The sequence below is a fragment of the Channa argus genome, chromosome 18 (assembly GCF_033026475.1).
Source record: "Channa argus isolate prfri chromosome 18, Channa argus male v1.0, whole genome shotgun sequence".
NCBI classification, from domain to species: domain Eukaryota; kingdom Metazoa; phylum Chordata; class Actinopteri; order Anabantiformes; family Channidae; genus Channa; species Channa argus.
In genome coordinates, this window is record NC_090214.1 from 22,311,195 (window position 1) to 22,332,999 (window position 21,805).

Below are 21,805 nucleotides of genomic sequence, written 5' to 3' on the forward strand. Positions count from 1 at the left end.
ACTCCTTACAAACATTTATTTCTTCATTCATGTATACAGTATTTTCAAAGACATTAAGAAACTGCATTAAGATATTGCATATAATTTTGTACCTAAGTACATGACATGAATTAAATGTTAATTCATTTAAATCAGAGCTCTAAGTGGAGACCATCTGCATTCTGTCCAACACTACTGCTGTACATTAAAGTCAATACTACAATTATTGCTGTTTAACAGTGCCACAACTGCACAAGGAGAAGTTCAAATGGAAGTACCACAAATGTGTTCTCAGCACTGTTCCAGTTACTATATTAAAACACATACAAAACTCTAAAGACATTTTGGGTTAAAATAGTTTTTAAAACTATTCAGAATATAAAATAGCTTTAAATGCTGTCCATTGAAAGTCAAAGCATCCTGTACATCATGTTTGGATTTAAATACAGCTATTTCTGAGGTTTGCAAAAATTAGATTAGAGAAAGATTCCCTGACCAGGTCTCACAGTAATAAGTAATTCTTCAATAATAACAACAGTGTACAGCTGGGTGGAAAGCTTATTTTGAAATGGCAAAATGCAAAGCCAGGTAGTACAAATGCCCCCCCCCCCCCCAATTTTATGTTTTTTCCATTTGTTACTTCTAATGATAAAATGACATTAATACTAGCCACATATAAATGTGTAATATTATGTTAGAGTTAGAATTAAGTTCCCCTTACATTGAAATGGTATGTAGGTGGATGCAAACATAAACCTAAACCCAACTGCATGTTCTACAATATACAATTATAACTATACTAATATTTAAAACTGTAAATAATCAGTATCTGATTACAACCATAGATTTTGATTGTCTGGACATGCATCTAAAACAAACACTTTAACTAACCTAAGTGCTAATGAAATATTTTACACATTTCAAGAGTAAACAAGAATTCAGTAACAGTCCATCATAAATAATTCAGTAAGGAGCAGGAGTAAAGGTCAAGTGGGATGTGGATGCATCAGTATCAGGGCTTCAGTACAATCTTCACTAAAAGGGAAGTAAAGTGCCGGTTTTAAATTTGAAAACTGGAATGGCTGTAAACAATTGCTAGAATGAGGAGACGTGGCTGCAATGCTGGTAACATGTCCTTCGTTGAGACAGCCATGACTTGAGGAGACAAAAACATGAAATTTGGAAAAAACTAGAATGCAGCAACATGGCAAGAAAACACAAGCAAGATACTGCAGTACTAAAAAAAAATGAGAGGAAGGAGCTAAAGAACATAAATGTTGCAGAGTTGTTCAAGTTGTAGCACAACACAGGCACCTATATAAAATTTAAGTGCACAGAGTTTATTCTCTAACAATGTGCCTTGATCCTTAAATGAAGAAAGCTTGTTCATGAATGAAGTCCAATCTCTTCAGTGTGTTCATGTTTCTAGACTTGGTCACTGCCCTCTCTGAAGTACACCTGCTCCCACACAACTGTTCCCCACACGCAGAAAAAACCCCAAAGGTTGTGGAAGGTGCCACGGTCAAATGGGTTTTCATCAGCACCGCAGTGTTTGAGGTAAGAGATTCGGTGGCGTGACATAAACTCCCAGGTGGTGGTATTGAGAGAAACCAGGTAGAGGTGGGAGCCAAGCAGGAGGAGTACAATCAATGAAAGCAGGGCCACCAACATGGCCGAAGCTAGCAAAATCCCGTTGGCCCGTATCCACAGCTGCCAAGTGGGTGCATAACTGAAACCAGTCCTGGGAAAACAACCCAGTAAGAAGCAGGCTATAGAAAATTAGTAGCTTAAACACAAACCTTACGGCAGAGATGACAGTGTTATACTCACCAGGCTATGTGCAGCCCCCACAGTAGCACCAGCAGCTGTACAGCTAGGTAAAGCACAAACCAGCGGTGATTCCTCTCACCAACACAGTTCTCAATCCAGGGGCAGTGGTGGTCGTAACGCCGGACACAGTGCTGACACGTCTGGCAGTGCTTGGATCTCATTGGCTGCTGCTTGAAACAAAGGTTGTTGTATTAAAGATATTCACAGTTTTTCAAGAACAATAAACAAGTCACACTGAAAAATGTTGTAGACCTCCACTGAGCTGGCTAACAATAATCAGAATCAGAAAACTTTATTACCAGGCACAGTAACAAACAATTATAATGTATGTACAAAAAGATGGAATCATATACAATAAAAATGAAATAAGTCATGTACAGAAAGTAAGTGTGCAATGGGAGGTAATACAACTTGAAAGTGTGAGAGTGACTGTCCGTGAGTTAGGGGGGGTTATCTGGGGGGATTTGGGCGCTGTGCAGACCGACTGCAGTGGGGAAGAAACTGTTCTTGTGACATGAGGTCCTGGTCTCGATGGACCGGAGCCTCTTGCTCGAGGGGAGGGGTTGGCCAAAACTGGCTGCCCTTCTTCGGGTCAGCTCCTGGAGAGATGGGAGGCTACACCCAATAACCTTCTCAGCTGAGTGGATGATGTGCTGCAGCTTGGCCTTGTCCCTGGCTATGGCTGCGGCAAACCAAACTGTGATGTAGGATGTGAGAATGCATTTGTTGATGGCAGTGTAGAAGTTCACCAACATATTCATAGGGAGGTAAAACTTCTTCAGCTGCCGCAAAAAGTACAGCCTCTGCTGAGCCTTTGTTGGGTTCTAACAACCACAACAGCGCTGATTACACGTGGAAATACAGTTCAACAACGGTGAAATAACAAAACGTGTCAACTTTTGTCTTTTACTTGCACAAGGGGAGCCCGGCGGGGTCTTAGTGACTTAAGACTTCACCCGAACTCAGCCAACTCCACCGGGCTCTTCCTTGTTCACACTACTTATTGGAAAACAGAGATCAAAGCAGATAGAGAGTTCAATGGAGAAAAACAACTCCTCCTAAGTATAGGCCAATGTGAAACGCAATTCTTCACATAATGATAATATAGCGTTGCATTGTTTCCTTGACCACTTGTCAACAGACTTTAAAGGTAAACTACAAAGGCAACTATCAAAGCTATATGGTGTCACTAATGACATCATCAGTACATAGACACATCGCAAACATACATTACATTACACAGGCAAACATTTCATTTAATGTTGGAAACAATTAACAAACCCTAACAGCCTTCTCGGTGAGGGAACTGATATTCTCCTTCCTCCTAAGCTCTTGGGTGATTGTGGTCCCCAAGAAGCGAAAGTACTTGACAGAGGTTACTGAAATTTTGTAGAGGGTGACAGGGAGGAGGGGGCCTGGGTCTTTCCTGAAATCAGACAATCCATCTCCCTCCTGTAGGCTGACTCGTCTCCATCAGAGATGAGGCCGATGAGGGCGATATCATCTGCAAACTTCAGGGGTTTAACAGACTGGTGTCCAGATGTGAAGCTGTTGGTATAATGAGAGAATAACACAGGAGAAAGGACACAGCCTTTGGGGATACAGTGTTAATGGTTACTGAGTCAGAGAGTACTTCTCAAGCCTCACAAACTGCCGTCTGTCTTTCAGGAATATTGCACCCTCACATGGTGTCAGACAACATTAGCCGGGAGAGCTTGTCTTGGAGCAGAGCTGGAACAATTGTATTGAAAGCAGAGTTGAAGTCCACCAAGTGTAGAATCCTGGAGAGTCCAGATGCTGGAAGATTAAGTGAAGGGCCATGTTTACAGCATTGTCTACAGATCTGTTGGCTCTGTAGGCGAACTGCAGGGGGTCCAGTCTGTTATATAGTCTGTTATGTCCTTGAAGTAGGACAAGACGAGGCACTCGAAGGACTTCATAACCACAGAAGTCAGGGCAATGGGTCTGTAATCATTAAGTCCCATGATCCTTGCCTTTTTAAGGGCTGGTACGATGTCTTAAAGCAGACTGGCACGTGGCAGATCTCCAGCGCGGTGTTTGGACAACTGATTGTCTCCCCCTCCACCCTAAAGCACTGTGACAAGAGTCAGGGCCTGCAACTTTTCGAGGGTTCAGCCACTTTAACAGTCTATTAACATCTGATGGTGAGAGGTGTGATATGGAGCTTTTCAGAAAACACATAGATCATCTTAATTCATCATTAAAACAGACATGCACTTAAAAAAAAAACATTTTGCTGCTGAAAAAAATCTTTCCTTCTCTGCATGAAACCTTAGTATCACATTGTGAATTGAATCATAGACTGTGCTTGACTGAAGTTAAAAGACAAAATGAAGACATAGCAGTATGATTGCTGCTTGGCAACCCATCTGTTATTCTAAACCACTATATCATTGTGAAACTTCAAGTCTCATGTTTCAGCACGAGAGCCACACTGGCATCACACGGAAATTATAAGGATGCCACTTTCGCTAACAGGCATTAATGCAGCAAAATATAACAAAAAAACAGATACTAAAAAACAGATAAAAAAAGATACTTTAGCATCTTTCACAGCTGTCAACTACCTAATCACTTAACATATGATCAAGTTTGTAAATTGTCCTTGCGCTATTACAAAATAATTTCAGCCCTACATTTTTATACACAATTTACACCATAGTCTCTGTTTACACTGTTTATGTTCATTGTTTACGTAATTCCACAGTTTCGAACGCAGAAATAAGTTATTAGTTATTATTATTATTACTTCTTGCTTTAACACATTCAAAAATAAATAAACAGAGCTCTTAAATTATGACATTCTCTTACCTTAAATAATTCCTGAATATAAACCAGAAGATTTATTAAATACTTTGTACATTATTTCCAATATTTTTATAAATACAACATCCCTACATTTTAAAGTATTTGTTAGAAAAAAATAATGTATTAGCTAGATCAAAATATCCAGCTTAATTATTCTAATAGCTAGTTTTTGTAATTTAATTAATATGTCTATCCTGGTTTTACCTACATTTACCTATATAATAGAACAGTATGATTAAATAGGGAATAACCAAGGAGGAATATATCATACACAAACCCTTTTTATTTATTAATCTCTTGCTTTAAACAAGATAGCAATAGATTTTGCCATTTTATGTTTAACATATTCGATCTGATTTCTAAGTTTACCATCTGCGATTACACCTAAAATTTTAGTTTCATAAACATTAAATGTAACTTTGCATATCAAAATGTCTTATTACCTGCAAATATCATAAATTTACTTTTATTTTCATTTATAAATTATAATCAAACCACAATACTAAATTATTTTCTACAGATTGCAATAATTCATTCATATTTTTTCCAGAGGAAAATACATTAGTATCATCTGCAAACATCAAGTTCAATGTAGTTGCTACCAAGAAGATGTCATTCAAATAATCTGTAAATAATTTTGGTGCCAGAATCAAACATTTGCAGAAGGCCACATTACTTATTCAATCTGCGATTGAGTGTTATCAATTTTTACATATTGGTATCTATTATCTAAATAGCTTGTAGCCATGGATGTGTGACATTATTTAGTCTCATGGCAGAGCTGTCATTCAGGTGGTGTGCACTCAACACGAGCAACAAATTTGGGGTTCAGGGTCCCAAGGACACTTCAACATGTGAGAGGAGGAGCAGGAACTCAAACCATCAGCCCTGGAATTTATGGATGACTGCTTTACCTCCTGAGCCACAGTCACCCCACAGATCTCATTCCAGCACTCTTTTTCTTCAGAAATCCTTTATCTAAGTTAACGTGTTCCTATTCTAAAATTACACTCACATGGCAGCATGCTGACACAGTGGGCAACGTACCTGCAACAGACAGTGACCACAGCGGCGCTGCCTTAGGGATTTAGTGGGTGGGATCATGTCCTGCTGCTCCTCAGTCACTCCCAGTGTAAACTGGTACAACACAGGACACAAGGCTCAGGAAAGTCACTACCTACTTTTATTATCAGCTTTGTTTCCACAACCATTTTAAACTAAAACCCCATAATTTATTTAGATTACATTTATAGTGGTCAGTGTTTCCAACATGTCCGATGTAAACATACATGATTAATTGTCACAGATGTTAACAGTTACTATATGAACACAAGTTCTTTATTCAAATAAGTTCAAACTCTAAAATGTCCTTTAAGTACTGAAACTGAAGGAAAAAAAACCACCTAAAAATCGGATTTCTGACCAATTTAAGTAAGTGGCAATAAAGAAAAGCAAATGTTGGGGGCTACTCATTAATGAAACAAATTAAAAATTAAAAAATGAATTATTGTATTTACTCTGACTTTACAAAATGGCAAATCAATGAAAATCATAAATACTAAAGATTAAAAATGTGTTACTATAGAAAGTTTGTGTGGCTATTTTAACTCACTTTTGTACTGGCAGCTGCTTCATCCCTAATGTAACATCAGCATTTATACGTTTTGTAAATATTGTGATGTGAGCCAGAATTTGCATAGTAACTAAAGCTGTCGAATGTAGAGGTGTAACAAGGACAACGTTCACCACTAAATTGTTGGAGTTAAAGTAACATAAATCGGAACTACTTCATCATTAATCACCTGCAGATCACCGTCATCAGACAAGATGAAGCCTGGGTCCATAAGAGAAACAGCAAAGTAAAGCAACACCGACACCAGCACCAGCAGGACAAATAGTACAGGCTGAACAAAGTGGCCTGTCTCCTCCTGCTTCCTTAGTTCTGTGAGAGAAAGGTGTGTTCACTCATTAACAAACAATTACAGTTGCTGAGAGTCCCAGGATTAGCACAACAGATCCTGTAGGTCCTACCTGCTTATTAAAAGGCAAATCAGACATAGGACAACAGCCTTTTACCTTAGCCAATATCAGTATGCTGTATTTATATGAACCTGCCAGTGTACGTTAGTTCCACTAAGGATTAGCTTCCCACATATCGTTTATTATAAACCTGTTATGTGCGATGGTGTGCAAACTTACCTGTATCATGTAGGAAGAGTATTAACGTTATGACCCATGTCAGAATCACATGCGCTGTTCTTACAAGAAAGCCTGAGCCAAAGACATTTTTGAACATGGTCTTAGTATGTAAAAGCATCCATCGCAATCTTCTGATGGACCTGGATGCTCATACTCTCAGAGTGGCGGCTCATTAATGGTTCATTGCATCAAACTAACATAGTATTATAGTAGAAATCACTGATCGGCTGGTCCAAATTTCACTGAAATGTCCAAATAAAGCGTCCTGTCACTGAGCTAACAACAGCTAACGTTAAATGACGCCAGAGAATTGACGATTATGTTGCGACTGTCTGTACAAGCCCGCCGCGTTTACAGTATTTGTTTCGCGCTACTAAGCCACACGGAATTAAATATCAGTCAAAGGCATCATATTTGAATCTAGGCCTATTATACTCTAATAAGATGTGTTACCTGCAATGACTAATGCTCATAACCTAATACGAGGCGTCCGCTTGATTTTAGTGCGTTTACTTTTTGTTGTCCTCCCTATACAATGTCAGCTACGATAGGCCAGTGTCGGTCACGAGACAGTCCAGGATAAGCTGTTTGGGAGGAACATTGAGCACGAGGACTGTTCTGACTACTACATAGAGATAGAGGAGCTGCGCCAGGGTTAAAAACCAGGGGTTAAAGTGAGGGGTTACAAACATGTAGAGATGTGCACGTAGGATTTTTTTATGCTTTTATCGGCGCTTATTGGCGCATGTTGATTTGGCACAGTATTTACGCCGGATGCCTTTCCTGACGCCACCATCCCCAATTTCTACCGGGCTTAGACCGGCACTGCTGGGGAGGGGAGTGGGCTGTTGGGGGTTCAGTGTCTTGCCCAGAGAAACATCGACATATAGCCAGAACCTGGGATCAAACCACTGACCCTGTGTTCCGTGAACGACAAGGCTAATCATAATGTTAATTTTGGATATTCCAAAAAATATATATATTCCAGATGTCCATAATTTTAAATATTTCAACTACTTTGTACTAGTAGAATTTTATGGACACCCACACTTTGTAATGTGACTAGTAAAAATGCAATTTCAGATATCTACAATCCATTCTTTGTCCAGTCCTCTTTACTGTGTATAATCCATCTTTAATAAATATATCTTTTCCCTGTTTTGTTGAAGAAAACTGGTTAGTGGTAGTGACTGGATAGTGATTCATTTAACATATTAACTCAGTTGTAGAGTCCAGCTTCTTTCAGGTGGTCTACGTTGGCCTGCGGTCCAGACTATACAACACAAAGGCATCGTGCCTTTGCTGTAATTGTTTTGTAAATTATAAAATAGGTCACCTCTCACATTAGAGCTCCACTGTCTTTGACGAATGTGTTGGGTTTTCTCTATATATCTAATGTAAATATTATGTAAAGTGCCTTGAAATTATTTTGTTGTGAATAGGGGCTATATAAATAAAGTTGAATTGAATTTAACCTTTAAGTCTCAACTTTAAACCCTTTTTTTTGTAAATTGTTGGCTTTTAAATCCAACTGAGTTTCCTCTATGTTTTGTGTCCTTGAGTGCTGTTTTTTAACTTATTCTTGTACATCACTTTGGAAAACTTCTGTTGACCTAAAAATGTGCTTAAAAGTACATATGACTTTGTCAATTCACAAGAGCCCGTCAAAATTATTCAATTTATTTATTGATTTGACAAACTTTCCCTGGTCTGAGGATTCTCGATTTTTGCTGTTTACATTTGGATGGCAGGGTCAGAATATGGCAAAAATCCATCCTGCCTTGTTTGTATTAATGGTTCAGCCTGTTGGTGGTGGTGTAATAATAACACCTCTTCAAAGCTAAAATAATCTTAAACTGGTTTCTTGAATACAATAATGATTTCATTTTACTACATCATCCATCCATCATTATCCTCCTGAGAAGTGAGGAGGGAAAAAAGTGCATTTTGCTGCAGTCTTCTTTTGTCTCAGCATGAAAACAAAGTTCCCTTCATCCCACTCAAACACATGAAATATCATTGGAAAGGTTAGCTCTTGAGTACATAGGGACTTAGGGTTGCTCAAATGAGTCAAAAGACATAGATGAAAAACAAATGTCCACTACAGAGGACATAAATGACTAGGCTGGGTCTCAGGTTTTATTGTAAATGCTTCTCTTGCTCAGCATTGTGGGGACCTGGAGCCTATCCCAGCTGTCATTCGGTGAGCGGTGGGCTGGGGTATTAAGCAATGAGAATATTAGGATTATAATTCTTATCAAAACTGTTCGATTGTAAACAATACAAAGACATATCAAATGTTGAAACAGAAATTTGAATGCTTTTTATATACATGTTCATTTAAAAAAAACAAGGAGTCAGAAACAAAACACTGAAAAACCTGGCTTTAAAAAAACAAAACAACAACACAAAGAAAATCCAGGTTGGCAAGAACCAGTTTTAGTGAAAACTCTGAAAACCCAGAGTTTCCCTAAACTTGGGGTTAAATCTTTCAAAGAAGGTTGGGAGAACCCAACCTGCTCACTGGTAGTTTTCCTGCAATAAATGGAGTTCCTGGCTGCAGAGGCTGTAGACAAACATTTCTTTAGTCAAACGGTTCATATTGAAGCACATTCATTGTGAAAAGTCATGTCAAAAGAAAATAAAATTCATTAGTTTGTTAACATTACCAACTAATGGCATACTAAAAAGGAATTTTGACGACCTGTCTTTACTGTTATTGCTTCTGTGACATCAGTCTCTCCTCACAATAAAATTACACAGTCCTACTCGCCCCTTACCTCTGAAGATGAATGGATGAAGTTAAAAAAGATGGAGTCAGAGCAAGATGCCTGCTACCTGTCTTTGTATTCTCCATATGGCAGCTGATATGGGAGAATGACTGGGACAGACAGCAGGGCAGTCAGTAATATCAGATAATGGGAACAGGTTACAGGAACCATCTCGAATGGCAGCAAATGCCTCCCTTAGTAGTTTCACAGAGTTAATCAAGAAACAAATAAAATATCCAGTTTATATCCAAAGTCCAGTTTAGCTTTGTGACAAAGTTAAAGGCTAAAGTAGTTCAAAATTACAAATATCTTGACCCAAACACTCAGATTCCAGTGCCAATTATACAGAAAAACACAGACAATCCAAGTCCAATTGACCAGAAATATTTAGTCAGACAGTGAGAAAGTAAAGTAAAAGGTATGGAAGGCTGTTTCTGCCACAGGGGAGAAAAAAAACACCAGACGTCGTTCGTTGGCAGACCACAGCGGGCGGGAGCTGTTGAAGTGATTACCCTATAGGCAAGAGACAGAGCTTTGAACCTGATGAAAGCAGCTACAGGAAGCCAGTGTAGAGTGGTCCTTTTTGGCTGATTAAAAATGAGGTGAGCTGCTGCATTTTGGATCATCTGCAAGGGTTTGATTGTGGATACCGATAACCCCATTAACAAGGCGTTACAGTAATCATGAGCGTGGTGCCTTGCTTACGGATCCTGTCGGTGAGCCACGGATTAGAAGCTGAGGGACAAGCAGGTCTACAAGACCTGGGGCAGAGACAATCCAGACACGATGAAAGTGTATTGCAGAGGATGGAGAGGTCTTGTGTTGGCAGCAGAGTTGCAGAGACCAGCGAAGACAATTGGTCCGGGTTGAGAAAGCTGAGGTTACGGCAGAATCTTACAAGTGTGGTGGGAGAATGCGAAGTGAAGTAGAGCATTCTCAGAGGTGAGAGAGGGATGATTAGTGCAGATTTCAATGGACATATTGGTGAAGGAAACATAGGTGATGAAAATGTGATGGGCAGGTTAGGTGTTCAGGACAGGAACACGGATGAACATATGGTTGTAGACTGTGCAAAGAGGAAATGGCTGTAGTGAACACTTCCAGAAGAGAGAGGAACATAAGGTGACAAATAAGAATTGAGTTAGAAGCAGTCAGGTGGACTACATCTGGTGTCGATGTAATCTGAAAGCGATCAGTGAGTGAAGTATTGTAAGGTGAGAGCATAGCTAGATAACACAAGATGGTGGTGTGTAATATGACTCTGGTTGTGAGGTAGATGAAGAGGACTAAGGCAGAGCAGAAGATGAAGTGGTAGAATTCGAAAAAGGAAGAATGCTGTGTTGCTTTGCAGCTGAGACAGGCTCTGGTTGGTCAGGAGGAGCTACCAGATAATTGGACAACTACAGCTAATGTGATCAGGGAGACAGGTAGGAGGGTACCTGGTTTGTATTGGGAAGGAGGAAAGTGGACAAGGAGAATTGGTGGTGGAATGAGGAAGTTAAGAAATTTATACAGAGAAAGAGGTTAGCTAAGAGAAAAAGGGGCACTGAGAGGACTGAAGAGAGTAGACAGGAGTACAGGAAAATACAGCACAAGGTGAAGATAGAGGAGGCAAAGGCCAAACAAAGACCATATGAGGAGTTGTTAGCTAGGCTGGATAGTAAGGAGGGAGAGGTCAATTAGAGTTTGGCGTGGCAGAGCGATAGAGATGGGAAGGATGTGCAGCAGGTTAGGGTGATTCAAGATAAGGATGGAAATGTATTGACAGGTGCCAGGAGTGTGATGGGAAGATGGAAGGAGAACTTTGAAGAGTTGATGAATGAGGAAAAGGAAAGAGAATTAAGAGGAGAACGTGTGGAGACTGGCAAAGATTAGTAAGATTGAAGTGGAGAGGGCATTAAAGAGGATGAAGAGTGGAAAGGGAGTAGGTCCTGATGACATAACTGCAGAGGTATGGAAGTGTCTAGGAGAGGTTGCCAAGACCAAAGGAGATGTGCAGAGCTGTGGCAAAAAATAATGCTCAGTTCGTACTAAGCGGCATAATTATATTTTTAAATGTAAAATAAAACTGTTTACATAAATTCCATAGTCCATGGACCACAGGGTCAGAGGTTCCTGGCAAGACACTGAACCCCCAACAGCCCATTCCCATCCCCAGCTGTGCAGTGCCGGTCCAATCCCGGTAGAAACTAGGGAGGGTTTCGTCAGGAAGGGCATCCGGCAAAAAAAACTGGGCCAAATCAACATGTGGACAATGATCCGCTGTGGCGACCCTGAACTCATGGGATAAGCCAAAAGGACAACAACAAAAACAACATAAATTTCCATTACTTATTGCTAATCCCTTCTTTTATTTATTTTCAAAATCGTCTTTAGCAAAATGCCAATTATTGTACATGAGACACTTGAAGCAGTTTGAAATTATTTGATAAGATTATAATCACAGATTTAATGTATAAAAAATGGCTCATTTTTGGGTTTAAACAACCCAAACACCTGTATTGCAGATCATTTTCTTCATGCTGGAATGTACTGGAATGTCTGAGCAGTATTACTAAGCCTGCAGATCTTTGGCAATCTTTTCATCCAGACTGAAGGGACTTTGCAATGTTCTCCCTTTCAGCAGATGCTCCAGGCCCTGATGGAAGAGAAGGCAGCTAAAGTAAAGCACCTTATTTAGTGAAATACAAAAGCTCTAAAAAACATACAAATATATTCAACAGGTTTCAAAGTGATCCTACAACTAGTTTGCTCTTTTTCTATGCAGTCATTTTTGTATTTGTATATATGGGCACTTCTCTCCTCTCACCTCTCCAAAGTAGGACACCAGTGGTGAAATCTCACACTGTGCAAGAGCAGCATCTCCAGCTGATACACTATGGGGTAAAGACACACACATGCATTAAAGTTGGACTCAGATCTTTCCAATCTTAATACAACACACTTCTTATGGCGTGCATTCTTGTGGATACTTGAGGGATAAGTACAAGTGTAACACAAATGTAGTGTCCTGAAAAGAACATTTAATTTCAACATTTTAAAAAGGACTTGTTCTTACTTGCTTGAGTCTAATACCACTGCCATGTCTGTTTATTAAATACACAGCTAAAGCCAGCAGGCCTTAAGTGAAACTTAGCATGAAGATTACAAGCAAAGTTTAGGTTCTGCCAACTTTACTGCAAGGTGTATACAGGTGCAGCTCCTCTGACCTGGGTGTAGGAGGGAGTGTGTTCCCCTGATCAACAAGCAGCGTGGCTCCAGCAGCCGTGGCCCAGCGGCGATGTTGAGCCAGCAAAGCGCTCCTTGCAGTGGTGGGGCTGTCTGTAGTTGCGCCATCTGCATTTTTCAGGGGGGAAAACTCATCTTCTCTTGCAACCTCAAACACAACAAAGTTCCTTCAAAAGATGGAGAAATAAATGTTTTAACTATTAACTTCAATATTACAATAATACAATATTATGTAACAGCCTGTTGTATTTTCTGTATGGTAAAACAGCGTCAATAAAAGACAGTACCTTGAGAATGGAAATACATCAAACACAAATTTCTCCATCTTTATGCCATTGGGCTTAGTGGGTTTGACTTGATTGCCGCACATGTCCACATAGGGCACCTTTTTGATAGCAACATGCTGTTTCAGCTGGTCTATATATTTCCTGCATGATTAATCAAACAGTGGGAAATAAAAAGCATTGGTATTACAAAACATAAACTATGCAAAAAAAACATTTTTGACATGTTGTTACTTCATAAAACCCCAAAGTATCCGCAGCTGTGCAATGAAAACATTAGTTTCTGAGATAACATGAGCGACACCAAACTGAATCAAGGCCAAACCTTGGCCGTATGGCCATTTATAAAAATATGATTAACTAATGAATAACAACACATAAAGTGGCTAAAATCAGCTCCATCTTTACCAACAGACATTCTTTTTACTGTACATGTTTTGCCATAATTACTAATCAGTTTATAATCAGAGCACTTATACTAATACTGTACTTAAGAAAAAATAGATAATCTGCTTATTACTTATTCTTTAGCTAAATGTGTATGTTCTGTTTATCTTTCTTTCTCTCTCTTCAGTGAGTCGGCTGAATGAAGCTTAAATGTCAGCATCACTAAAATAATTTTTAATAAACCTGAGATGCATCTGACTTGTGTTCAGACACAACATGTCTGCAGTTCCCTGCAGCTTCAAAGAATTTTGCATTCTTTTAACTCAATTTTGTCATTTTCAAGCCTCACTAGATTACAGTTTTACTTTCCTCTCACTACTCATCAACTTTACAGTTTATCAGCGAAGATCAGTTAATGCAGGTTTACTTATCAACTAAATATATGACCCTAACACCCAGATCTGGCCATGTCCTAGCTATGTTCACTAGTAAATGCACCTTTTATATCCTTTCTTAATTGCCACTGACCGACATAACCTGCAGTCAGCTTCACTCAAATCAGTCTACAGTGCGTCCAGTATTTACGCTCACACACACACTGGCACACAACTTTATGTTATGTTACAGCCTTATCCAAAATGGATCAAATTAATTTTCCTCAAAATTCTACAAACAATACCCCATAATGACAGCATGAATGAGGATTGTTTGAAATCTTTGCAAAATTATTACAAATAAAAAATGAAAAAAAAAAATCACATGTACGTATTAAGTATTCACCGCCTTTCCTGGATATTTTGTTGAAGCATCTTTAGCACCGATTACAGCCTCAAGTCATGTTGAGTATGATGCTACATGCTTGGCACACATATTTTTGGGCAGTTTCTCCCATTCTTCTTTGCAGTACGTCTCAAGCTCCATCAGGTTATATGGGAAGCGTCGGTGCATAGCCATTTTCAGGTCTCTCCAGAGATGTCTAATCGGTTGCTTTTATGGAAAGTTCTCCACTCTCCACATCAGGTTCTTGATCTCCTCCCTGACTAAGGCTCTTCTCTCTTGATCACTCAGACTTTAGGAAGACTCACTGGGATCTTCAATGCTACAGAAGTTTTTCTGTATCCTTCCCTAATTCTTTGCCTCGATCCAATCCTGTCTCTGAGGTCTACAGACAATTCCTCTAACTTCATGGCTTGGTTTGTGCTCTGACATGCAGTATTAACTTTGGGACCTTATATAGACAGGTGTATGCCTTTCCAAATCATGTCCAATCAACTGAATTTCACACAGGTAGACTCCAATCGAGTTGTAGAAACATCTCAAGGATGATAAGTGAAAACAGGATGCACCAGAGCTCAATTTTGAGTGTTATGGCAAAGGCAATAAATACTTATGTACATGTGATTTGTTTTTTTACTTTTGCTAATATTTTAAACAAACCTCTTTCATGTTGTCATTATGTGGGATTGTTTGTAGTATTTTGAGGAAAATAATTAATTTGATACATTTTGGAACAAGGTTGTAACATAACAAAATGTTGAAAAAGGTAATAATTAATACTTTCTGGAAGCACTATATTCCACCTGCTCTCCTATTGTCAGAGAAATCCTACACGTTCACTATGGGACATTAACTTACTCTGCTACATCCTGCAGAAAAGCTCTACTAAAGAAGTGATTACAGATATTTCCCGCAGTGTAGATTAACTCCCCATCAGGTCCTCGTAGTTCAGCGGTCTCAGGCTGAATCTCGCTGTATTCCACCACCTGCGAGATGCCACGCACCCTGCAGACCAAGCCAACTGGCTCAGCAGGGCACACCTTCTCCACTACCTGTCGTGTGACACAGGAAACTGGAGTCACAACGTGATAATACTACCCCTCAACAGGGTGCATCACTGTTACCGCATCTCATTGTGTCACCTAAAAATGCACAGCATACTGGCACTGTCAAATGCACATAATTTTTTACTTGTCAGCCAGCATTGAACTTTAACCAGTGATAACTAATGTTCAGACATTAAACTGTTCATCGTGGATGTCTCCAATATGCTTGGTTAAGAAATCTAGGCATCATATAATGAGTATGATTATGATGGACACACATTTGATTTAAAGCACATTAGGCTATTAGCATCATCTGGTATATTTCAGAGTCATTTTTAGTCTTTATGATCTAAATGGTATATCTATCCAAAGTAGTTTATACAAGTTAAGTCATGGAGAAGGCTTTGAAGCAAAGTGCCATGAGAGAAAATGTTTTAGATTCTCCTCTCTTCATTTGTTTAAATGTCTCCACCATAGTGAGTGTTATGGGTTCAGTTTTTTGAAGTGCATAGGAAGTTGGGAAAGATTCCTAATCTATGACAGTTTTTTAAACATTGGGATTGAGGCTGCTTATTATGTAAAACTTGAACGCTCATTCCAGCATTATGGCTTTCATAGGTTTTCTTGAGCCCCAGCAGTGATTTTCCACTAAAGAATCATGTTGTTTTTTAAACATGATTTTTTCTTTTCAAATCAAAAATAAATTTCAATGTATAATTTTTTTCCATTTCCTTCTCGTCTTCTTTAGATTTTACACAATTTCTTTTCTAAAAATAGTGTTTGGATTTTCTTACTCTACCTTTGCCCCGCAATCAGCACCTTTGCTCACACAGAAACCAATGAATACGGGGTCAGCCATCTTAACCAGGATGTTGTCCACACAGTACACATGCAGATACTCCACCCCCCTCATTTTCATGTCCTCCAGCACCTTATTGTCCAGTAAGGCTTGGTACAGACCACCATTACCATCTGACAGGAAGAGAATACAGGGATGTTTTTATTATTACCACTCTCTCAAACACACATCTGTGACATGATCTGTGTCTCCTGTATGAGCACTCATGTACTAACCTGGGGCCATGGCTATTCTTCCTTTACCCTGCAAGATGACCTTACCATCAAAGGTCACTGCTGGGATCATCCTTTGCTCAAACATTATAATGTTGGATGGTTTCAGGCCAAAGAAGTTGTTCTCTTTGAAGAACTTCTCAGTAGGAGCCAGAGTGAACTCACTAGTCATTATGTACCTGAAGAACCAAAGCAACAGTTGTAGGTTTTAGTAAATTTTGCAATTGTTAGGGACCTAAACCAGAACAGAGAGGAAAGTGAGCACTAGACTTTGATTTGCCCGATAAACAAAAACATCAGATGATGTGATATGAATAACTGGTGTTGTTCTGTGTCTTATTATTATTATTATTATTTATTATTAAATAATAATCATGATGATAATAATAATAATAATAATAATAATAATAATAATAATAATAACAATAACAACAACAATAATAATAACAATAACAATAACAATAATAATAATAATAATATCATCATCATCATAATCATTATTATATTGTTATTGTTGTTTGTCACTGTGGACAAAATTCATGTTGGAAATAATAATATAATGTAATGCAGGTATAATCTTACCAGGGGACGGTGCATTTGGAGCCATACTTCACATCTGCCAGCTCCTGTATTTTGTGAATGCGCTCTGCCTGGATCTGGTACAAAGTCTTGCCACTTGGCAGACCCACATTATACATCCCTTTAGGATACTGAACACCAAGACGGGTCCCCTGACCACCGGCCAAGAGCAGGACTCCAACTCGATTCTTTGAGATCTGTAACAGCCCTGTCAAAGCAAAAGAGGTAAATTTGTTGGAAATTTTGCTTATTTGCAATTAGTGCCTTTACACTTCATAACAAGTGCCACAGCATGTTACATAAGACATAACAGATTATACAAAAAGTGTATTATGTCGAATGTAGATATGTATATGTAATCAATATGCAGCTGAACAGACTAGAATGTCCACCAGATATTAGGGAGACTTATCAGATTCAGAAATTCCTAAACACCACATTAGCCCTTTATCATTCATATTACTGCACAGGAGTACGGTGACCACATGTCACTCTAAGTGCAGACCAGCCTAACTTCAACCTGAGCAGGGACATCATCAGCCAGTGACATAGGAGCTGCTGTGTTGTTTTCCAGGGGGAGAGAGAGAGACCTCCTCAAGTTTTTGCTGCTAAAGGTGGAACTACAAGCTTTTGAATCATGGGGGGGTACATAGTTTTGCCCACATGTATTTTGATTTTTGTCTTCATTTTTATAAAATTAAAAAAAAAAGAAGGGAAAAATTGTTCTGTGTTGTTCATCTGAGGTTGCATTTGCCTGATACTATGACTTATTACAATCAGAGAATTTTTATCATGTTTTTACACAAAAAACATAGTAATGGGGGGAAATTATTTTCAGACATGTCTGTTAAATGTGAAAATAATCAGCCAGCGGGCTGCTAGGGAAAATAACAAACTGCTGTGTGTACCTAGTGTTCATATGTGTATTAAAATGGTCTGGTACCTGTCTGCCATTTTAATTAAAGAGCAGTTATGCATAATAATATTTTTATAGGGTCAGTCAGTGTATTACAGCAGTCTGTTTAATGATGAAAGGTCATCCAAATCAGTTTGTGACCTCAGCACAGTTTTGTTGTTGTGTTTTCATGAGACAGTAGAAAATTTGTCATTACAATAGAAACAGCGAAAGATGAAAAATAAAAATTCTGATGTCTAAATGTTTTTTTTAGGGACGCTCAAACTTCATGGATTCCCTTTTTGTTTGTGTTCTTACAGAATCAGGCTGTCCCAAACCTACAGTAGAGGGGGAAAGACTAGGAGCCCTTTACCACTGACAGTGGATGGGCAAAAGTTTAAACATTTTAGAGAAATCATTAAATTATCTTCTCTGTTTATTAAAGACTGAGCTAAAATGTACTTGTACTTTAGTACTATATACTGTAATATACTGTACAGCATCCGCTCTCTTTGACAGCATTAAACTCAGTGAAATACTCAAGTTTATAGACAATTAACATGAAATAATTACTATACAACAAATTAAAATATTTTCAAATACTGTAGCCATGTTCAAATTGACAGTGCAAGTTGTTACTAATACTAAGAAACAAACACCACGGGACATGATTTTAGCATAATGCATTATGTAAAGTGTATTTTACATAAAGAACAGGTAAATTAACATATTGTTACTTGACGGCAAGAGGCTAATTTGACTTGCTTGTGGTTGTTGAAGTATCACCTGAGGTGAAAGGTGAAACATCTTCAAAATGATGCCGTTGAACAGAACCTTTAGGAGAAATGTTTTAATTATGAGTCTAGGGTTATTCAGCATTGAGTTGCCTACGACCAGTGGTCCATTCTGGTAGTTGACCGGGTAGCAAGCCACACTGAATAGCATGTCAATACTTCCACACACAGAAAGCAGTATGTCAAAGGGTTTGTTCTCTTCAGCCTCCACTGCTTCACATGTACCCTCAGACATGCAATGGATTGAGTTTGGGAAAAAAAAAAACTTTGGAAGCTATGTCATCACACAGAATCCACAGATATTTGTATTCAAGCAGGTTTTATATGAAGTATGTTCAAGTGGAAGTGATCCTGCCAACTGTGATGTGTTGAAAGCCAGCACTCTGAGAGGCAAGCCTCCTGATAGGTGCATTATAGAAAAAATTATTATAGAAAATTCCCTCTGTCATGCTAAAGACACTGTACACAAAATATATGATCATAATAGCATGTGATTCCCATTTCAATTTAATTTGAAGTTTAATTACTAAGTGGGTGTGCACAATTGCCTTTAGCTGCCAAGAAATGCATCACTATTTATAAGCATAAGCATATTAATATCTGGTTACGATGGTTATTAAAATGAATGAAATTCAGACAACCATCTGGGGGCAGGTACTTTTATCAACAGGTGTTTTTCTCTATCTACCAAAAATTCACATTTTTAATTGAATATGTACTAATAACTGCAGTTGATTATAGTATCAGATGAAAACCTTCTCTACATGCATAATTTGGCAGTCAAACTTTGTTAAGGTGCAGAGATTTGCATCCTTTAGCTATTATAACACATGTGAAAGTGTAATTGTCAAGCTACAATAATCCACAGTATGTTGCCATAAGGTCATAACTGCAAAAGGTGCTCTACTAAGTACTGAAGATGCTTGTCACAAGGGGAATGAATAATTTTGAAACTGTAGTGGTTGTTAGATATTGTGTTGACTTGCACTCATAATGCACACTATTATGGCTGGCAGAGTACAGTAATACAGATATTAGGAGGTGGTTCTAAAGTTTTACTTTCCTCATTCATTTTAAATAGGGTGGCCGAAACATTCAAACAATCTCTTAATATAATGCACAGCAGTATGACTCCACCACGCACTATAAAATTAATAATACACAGTTTATTTTTACCACAAAATCATCACTTAACTACCACTGACCACAAAACCATTAAGATATTTGGACAAGGATTATCCCAGAGGGGATAAAAGCACCCTTATTCAATACTATAAATTACTTTTATTATTTTAAAAATCTTATAACAGGATCAGAGATCTTTCTTGCTATAGAAAAAAAAAGCATAACTGGTAAGGTGGCATTCTTATATATATATATATATATATATATATATATATATATATATATATATATATATATATATATATATATATATATATGTGTGTGTGTGTGTGTGTGTGTGTGTGTGTGTGTGTGTGTGTGTGTGTGTATTCACAAGTATTCATACTGTGACACATCACAATTTACTATATGATTATATTTTGCAGTTCTAAATAACAGACTATCTAATCCAATCAAAACACACTACATTTTTCTACCTACTCTGAAGTTGAACCTGTAACAGATGGCCCTGATGCTGACTCCCAATAAATCTTTTTTTTTTTCAAACTGTGGGAATTCAAAGTCATTATTGTTATTTACCACCTGGCTAATGTTGTATCACTTACCTTCATAGTTGTTGATATAAGATACATCTTGAATTTATTTTCCCTTTTGCTTTTTGCACCTGAGCTTGCCACTTGTACAAGTGGATTTATATTGCTTAAAGGTAATTTTTGGTAAGTCTTGAACACATCTAGTAGGAAACATGTTACATGCAACATGTAAAATGGAAAGTTCACATGGTTTCCTTCTGCTATCACCCCTGAGAGAAAGAAAAGATTTTAACAGACGCCTCTTCATCAGGCAAAGCTCCAAACGTCCAATATTGCTGCAGCTGGAAACCAGCACTTTTACTTTGGGTGTTAAGCACAGCTGCAAGGAGGTTAACACAGACAATTGGCGTCTCATACTACGACCGGCTTTCCTCCACTACTTCTATAGACAGATGTCAACAGCCACAAGCAGACGATGCGTTTGTGGGCTGGTCCACAAAAGTTAAAACTTAAAATTTCAATATCTTAATAACGTAACTAATAACTACACCTGGTGGACAGAGTAAAATAGTCACCCTTTAACAGATCAGGCACAGAGCAGATTGGTGGGAAACCGTTGGACCTTTCCCCCTTTCCTTACTTTACCGTATCCCCTATAAACACTACACCAGTGTTGCTGACCCTCACCTTCATTTTGCCAATTTGCCAAAGACGTCTTGTCACTTTTTTTCGTGCTGCCGATGATCTGAGGAGGGATTGGCTCTATGTGCTGGTCCAGGCTGGTGGGGGGTGAGGTTGCAGCCTTTGCAGCCCGTTCACAGTGATCCTTCAGGCCATGTAGATCCAGCTGAGAAAGCTCTTGGAGAAAACTGTCCCTGTCCTCCTCACATAGCTCCGGCCAAAACTGCAGGACGTGAGACTGCCCTGAACTCTCTAAGCTCTGTTTCACTTGATCAAAAGAAAGCATTTTGTGTGTAGGACAGGGAGCCGCGAACTAATGGTCTCCAGACGTCTCTCCCAGCATTTGTAGGAAATGACTTTGTCATGAGCGACTCGTGATCACCGTTCTCGGATGCAGACAAATCTAACAGGATATAGCGCAGCAGTTAAATGTAACAGACTTCCTTACTGTTACAGATTGACTTCCTCCTACGTCTTCTGACCTGACTCAGCGTCTGTGGTCTATCAGCTGACTGTAGAGTGAAAAACACGATTCTGCTTTACCTGTGACATCAGCTGCTCGCTTTGTGACTCCTCCTACTCCTCCTCTTGTTGGTGTTGCTGTTTCTGCTGTACTTCATGTTGCCCCTCCGCCTCCTTCTTATGGCGGTTGGCAAACAATGAAATGGTGTATTACCTCATATCCTTTTAATCAAATTAGCTGATCTAAGAAGTTGAAATAGATGTGTATAACACTCATGCTTTTTCCATAGTATCTGGTAAAGCTTGGTTTACTTTTATTATGATGAATTTTTCAA

At 38.7% G+C, this 21,805-nt stretch overlaps 2 protein-coding genes across 2 annotated transcripts; both read right to left on the minus strand.

Moving 5' to 3' along the window:
* Positions 1-2: 2 nt before the first annotated feature.
* On the minus strand, positions 3-7,497 carry zdhhc12b (zinc finger DHHC-type palmitoyltransferase 12b). Its single transcript, XM_067484433.1, has 5 exons — positions 6,838-7,497; positions 6,441-6,580; positions 5,686-5,775; positions 1,810-1,976; positions 3-1,720 (listed from the first exon to the last, which is right to left on the minus strand). The coding sequence occupies exons 1-5, from the start codon at positions 6,953-6,955 to the stop codon at positions 1,405-1,407; spliced, it is 831 nt and encodes a 276-aa protein (XP_067340534.1). The 5' UTR covers positions 6,956-7,497; the 3' UTR covers positions 3-1,404.
* Positions 7,498-8,505: 1,008 nt separating this feature from the next.
* On the minus strand, positions 8,506-21,442 carry uap1l1 (UDP-N-acetylglucosamine pyrophosphorylase 1, like 1). The gene is made up of 9 exons (XM_067484494.1): positions 21,015-21,442; positions 16,984-17,188; positions 16,405-16,580; positions 16,130-16,302; positions 15,143-15,336; positions 13,124-13,264; positions 12,818-13,003; positions 12,418-12,484; positions 8,506-12,246 (listed from the first exon to the last, which is right to left on the minus strand). Exons 1-9 carry the CDS (start codon positions 21,292-21,294, stop codon positions 12,163-12,165), a joined length of 1,506 nt encoding a protein of 501 aa, XP_067340595.1. The 5' UTR covers positions 21,295-21,442; the 3' UTR covers positions 8,506-12,162.
* Between the last annotated feature and the right edge of the window lie 363 nt (positions 21,443-21,805).

Coding starts and splice junctions, on each gene's coding strand:
- zdhhc12b (XM_067484433.1), bottom strand. CDS start 6,955: ATGCTTTTACATACTAAGACCATGTTCAAAAATGTCTTTGGCTCAGGC. Junction 6,581..6,837: donor ACTCTTCCTACATGATACAG/GTAAGTTTGCAC, acceptor TTTCTCTCACAG/AACTAAGGAAGCAGGAGGAG. Junction 1,977..5,685: donor GTGGTCACTGTCTGTTGCAG/GTACGTTGCCCA, acceptor TGTTTCAAGCAG/CAGCCAATGAGATCCAAGCA.
- uap1l1 (XM_067484494.1), bottom strand. CDS start 21,294: ATGCTTTCTTTTGATCAAGTGAAACAGAGCTTAGAGAGTTCAGGGCAG. Junction 13,265..15,142: donor TTTCTGCAGGATGTAGCAGA/GTAAGTTAATGT, acceptor TTAATCATGCAG/GAAATATATAGACCAGCTGA. Junction 12,485..12,817: donor ACACTCCCTCCTACACCCAG/GTCAGAGGAGCT, acceptor TTTACCCCATAG/TGTATCAGCTGGAGATGCTG.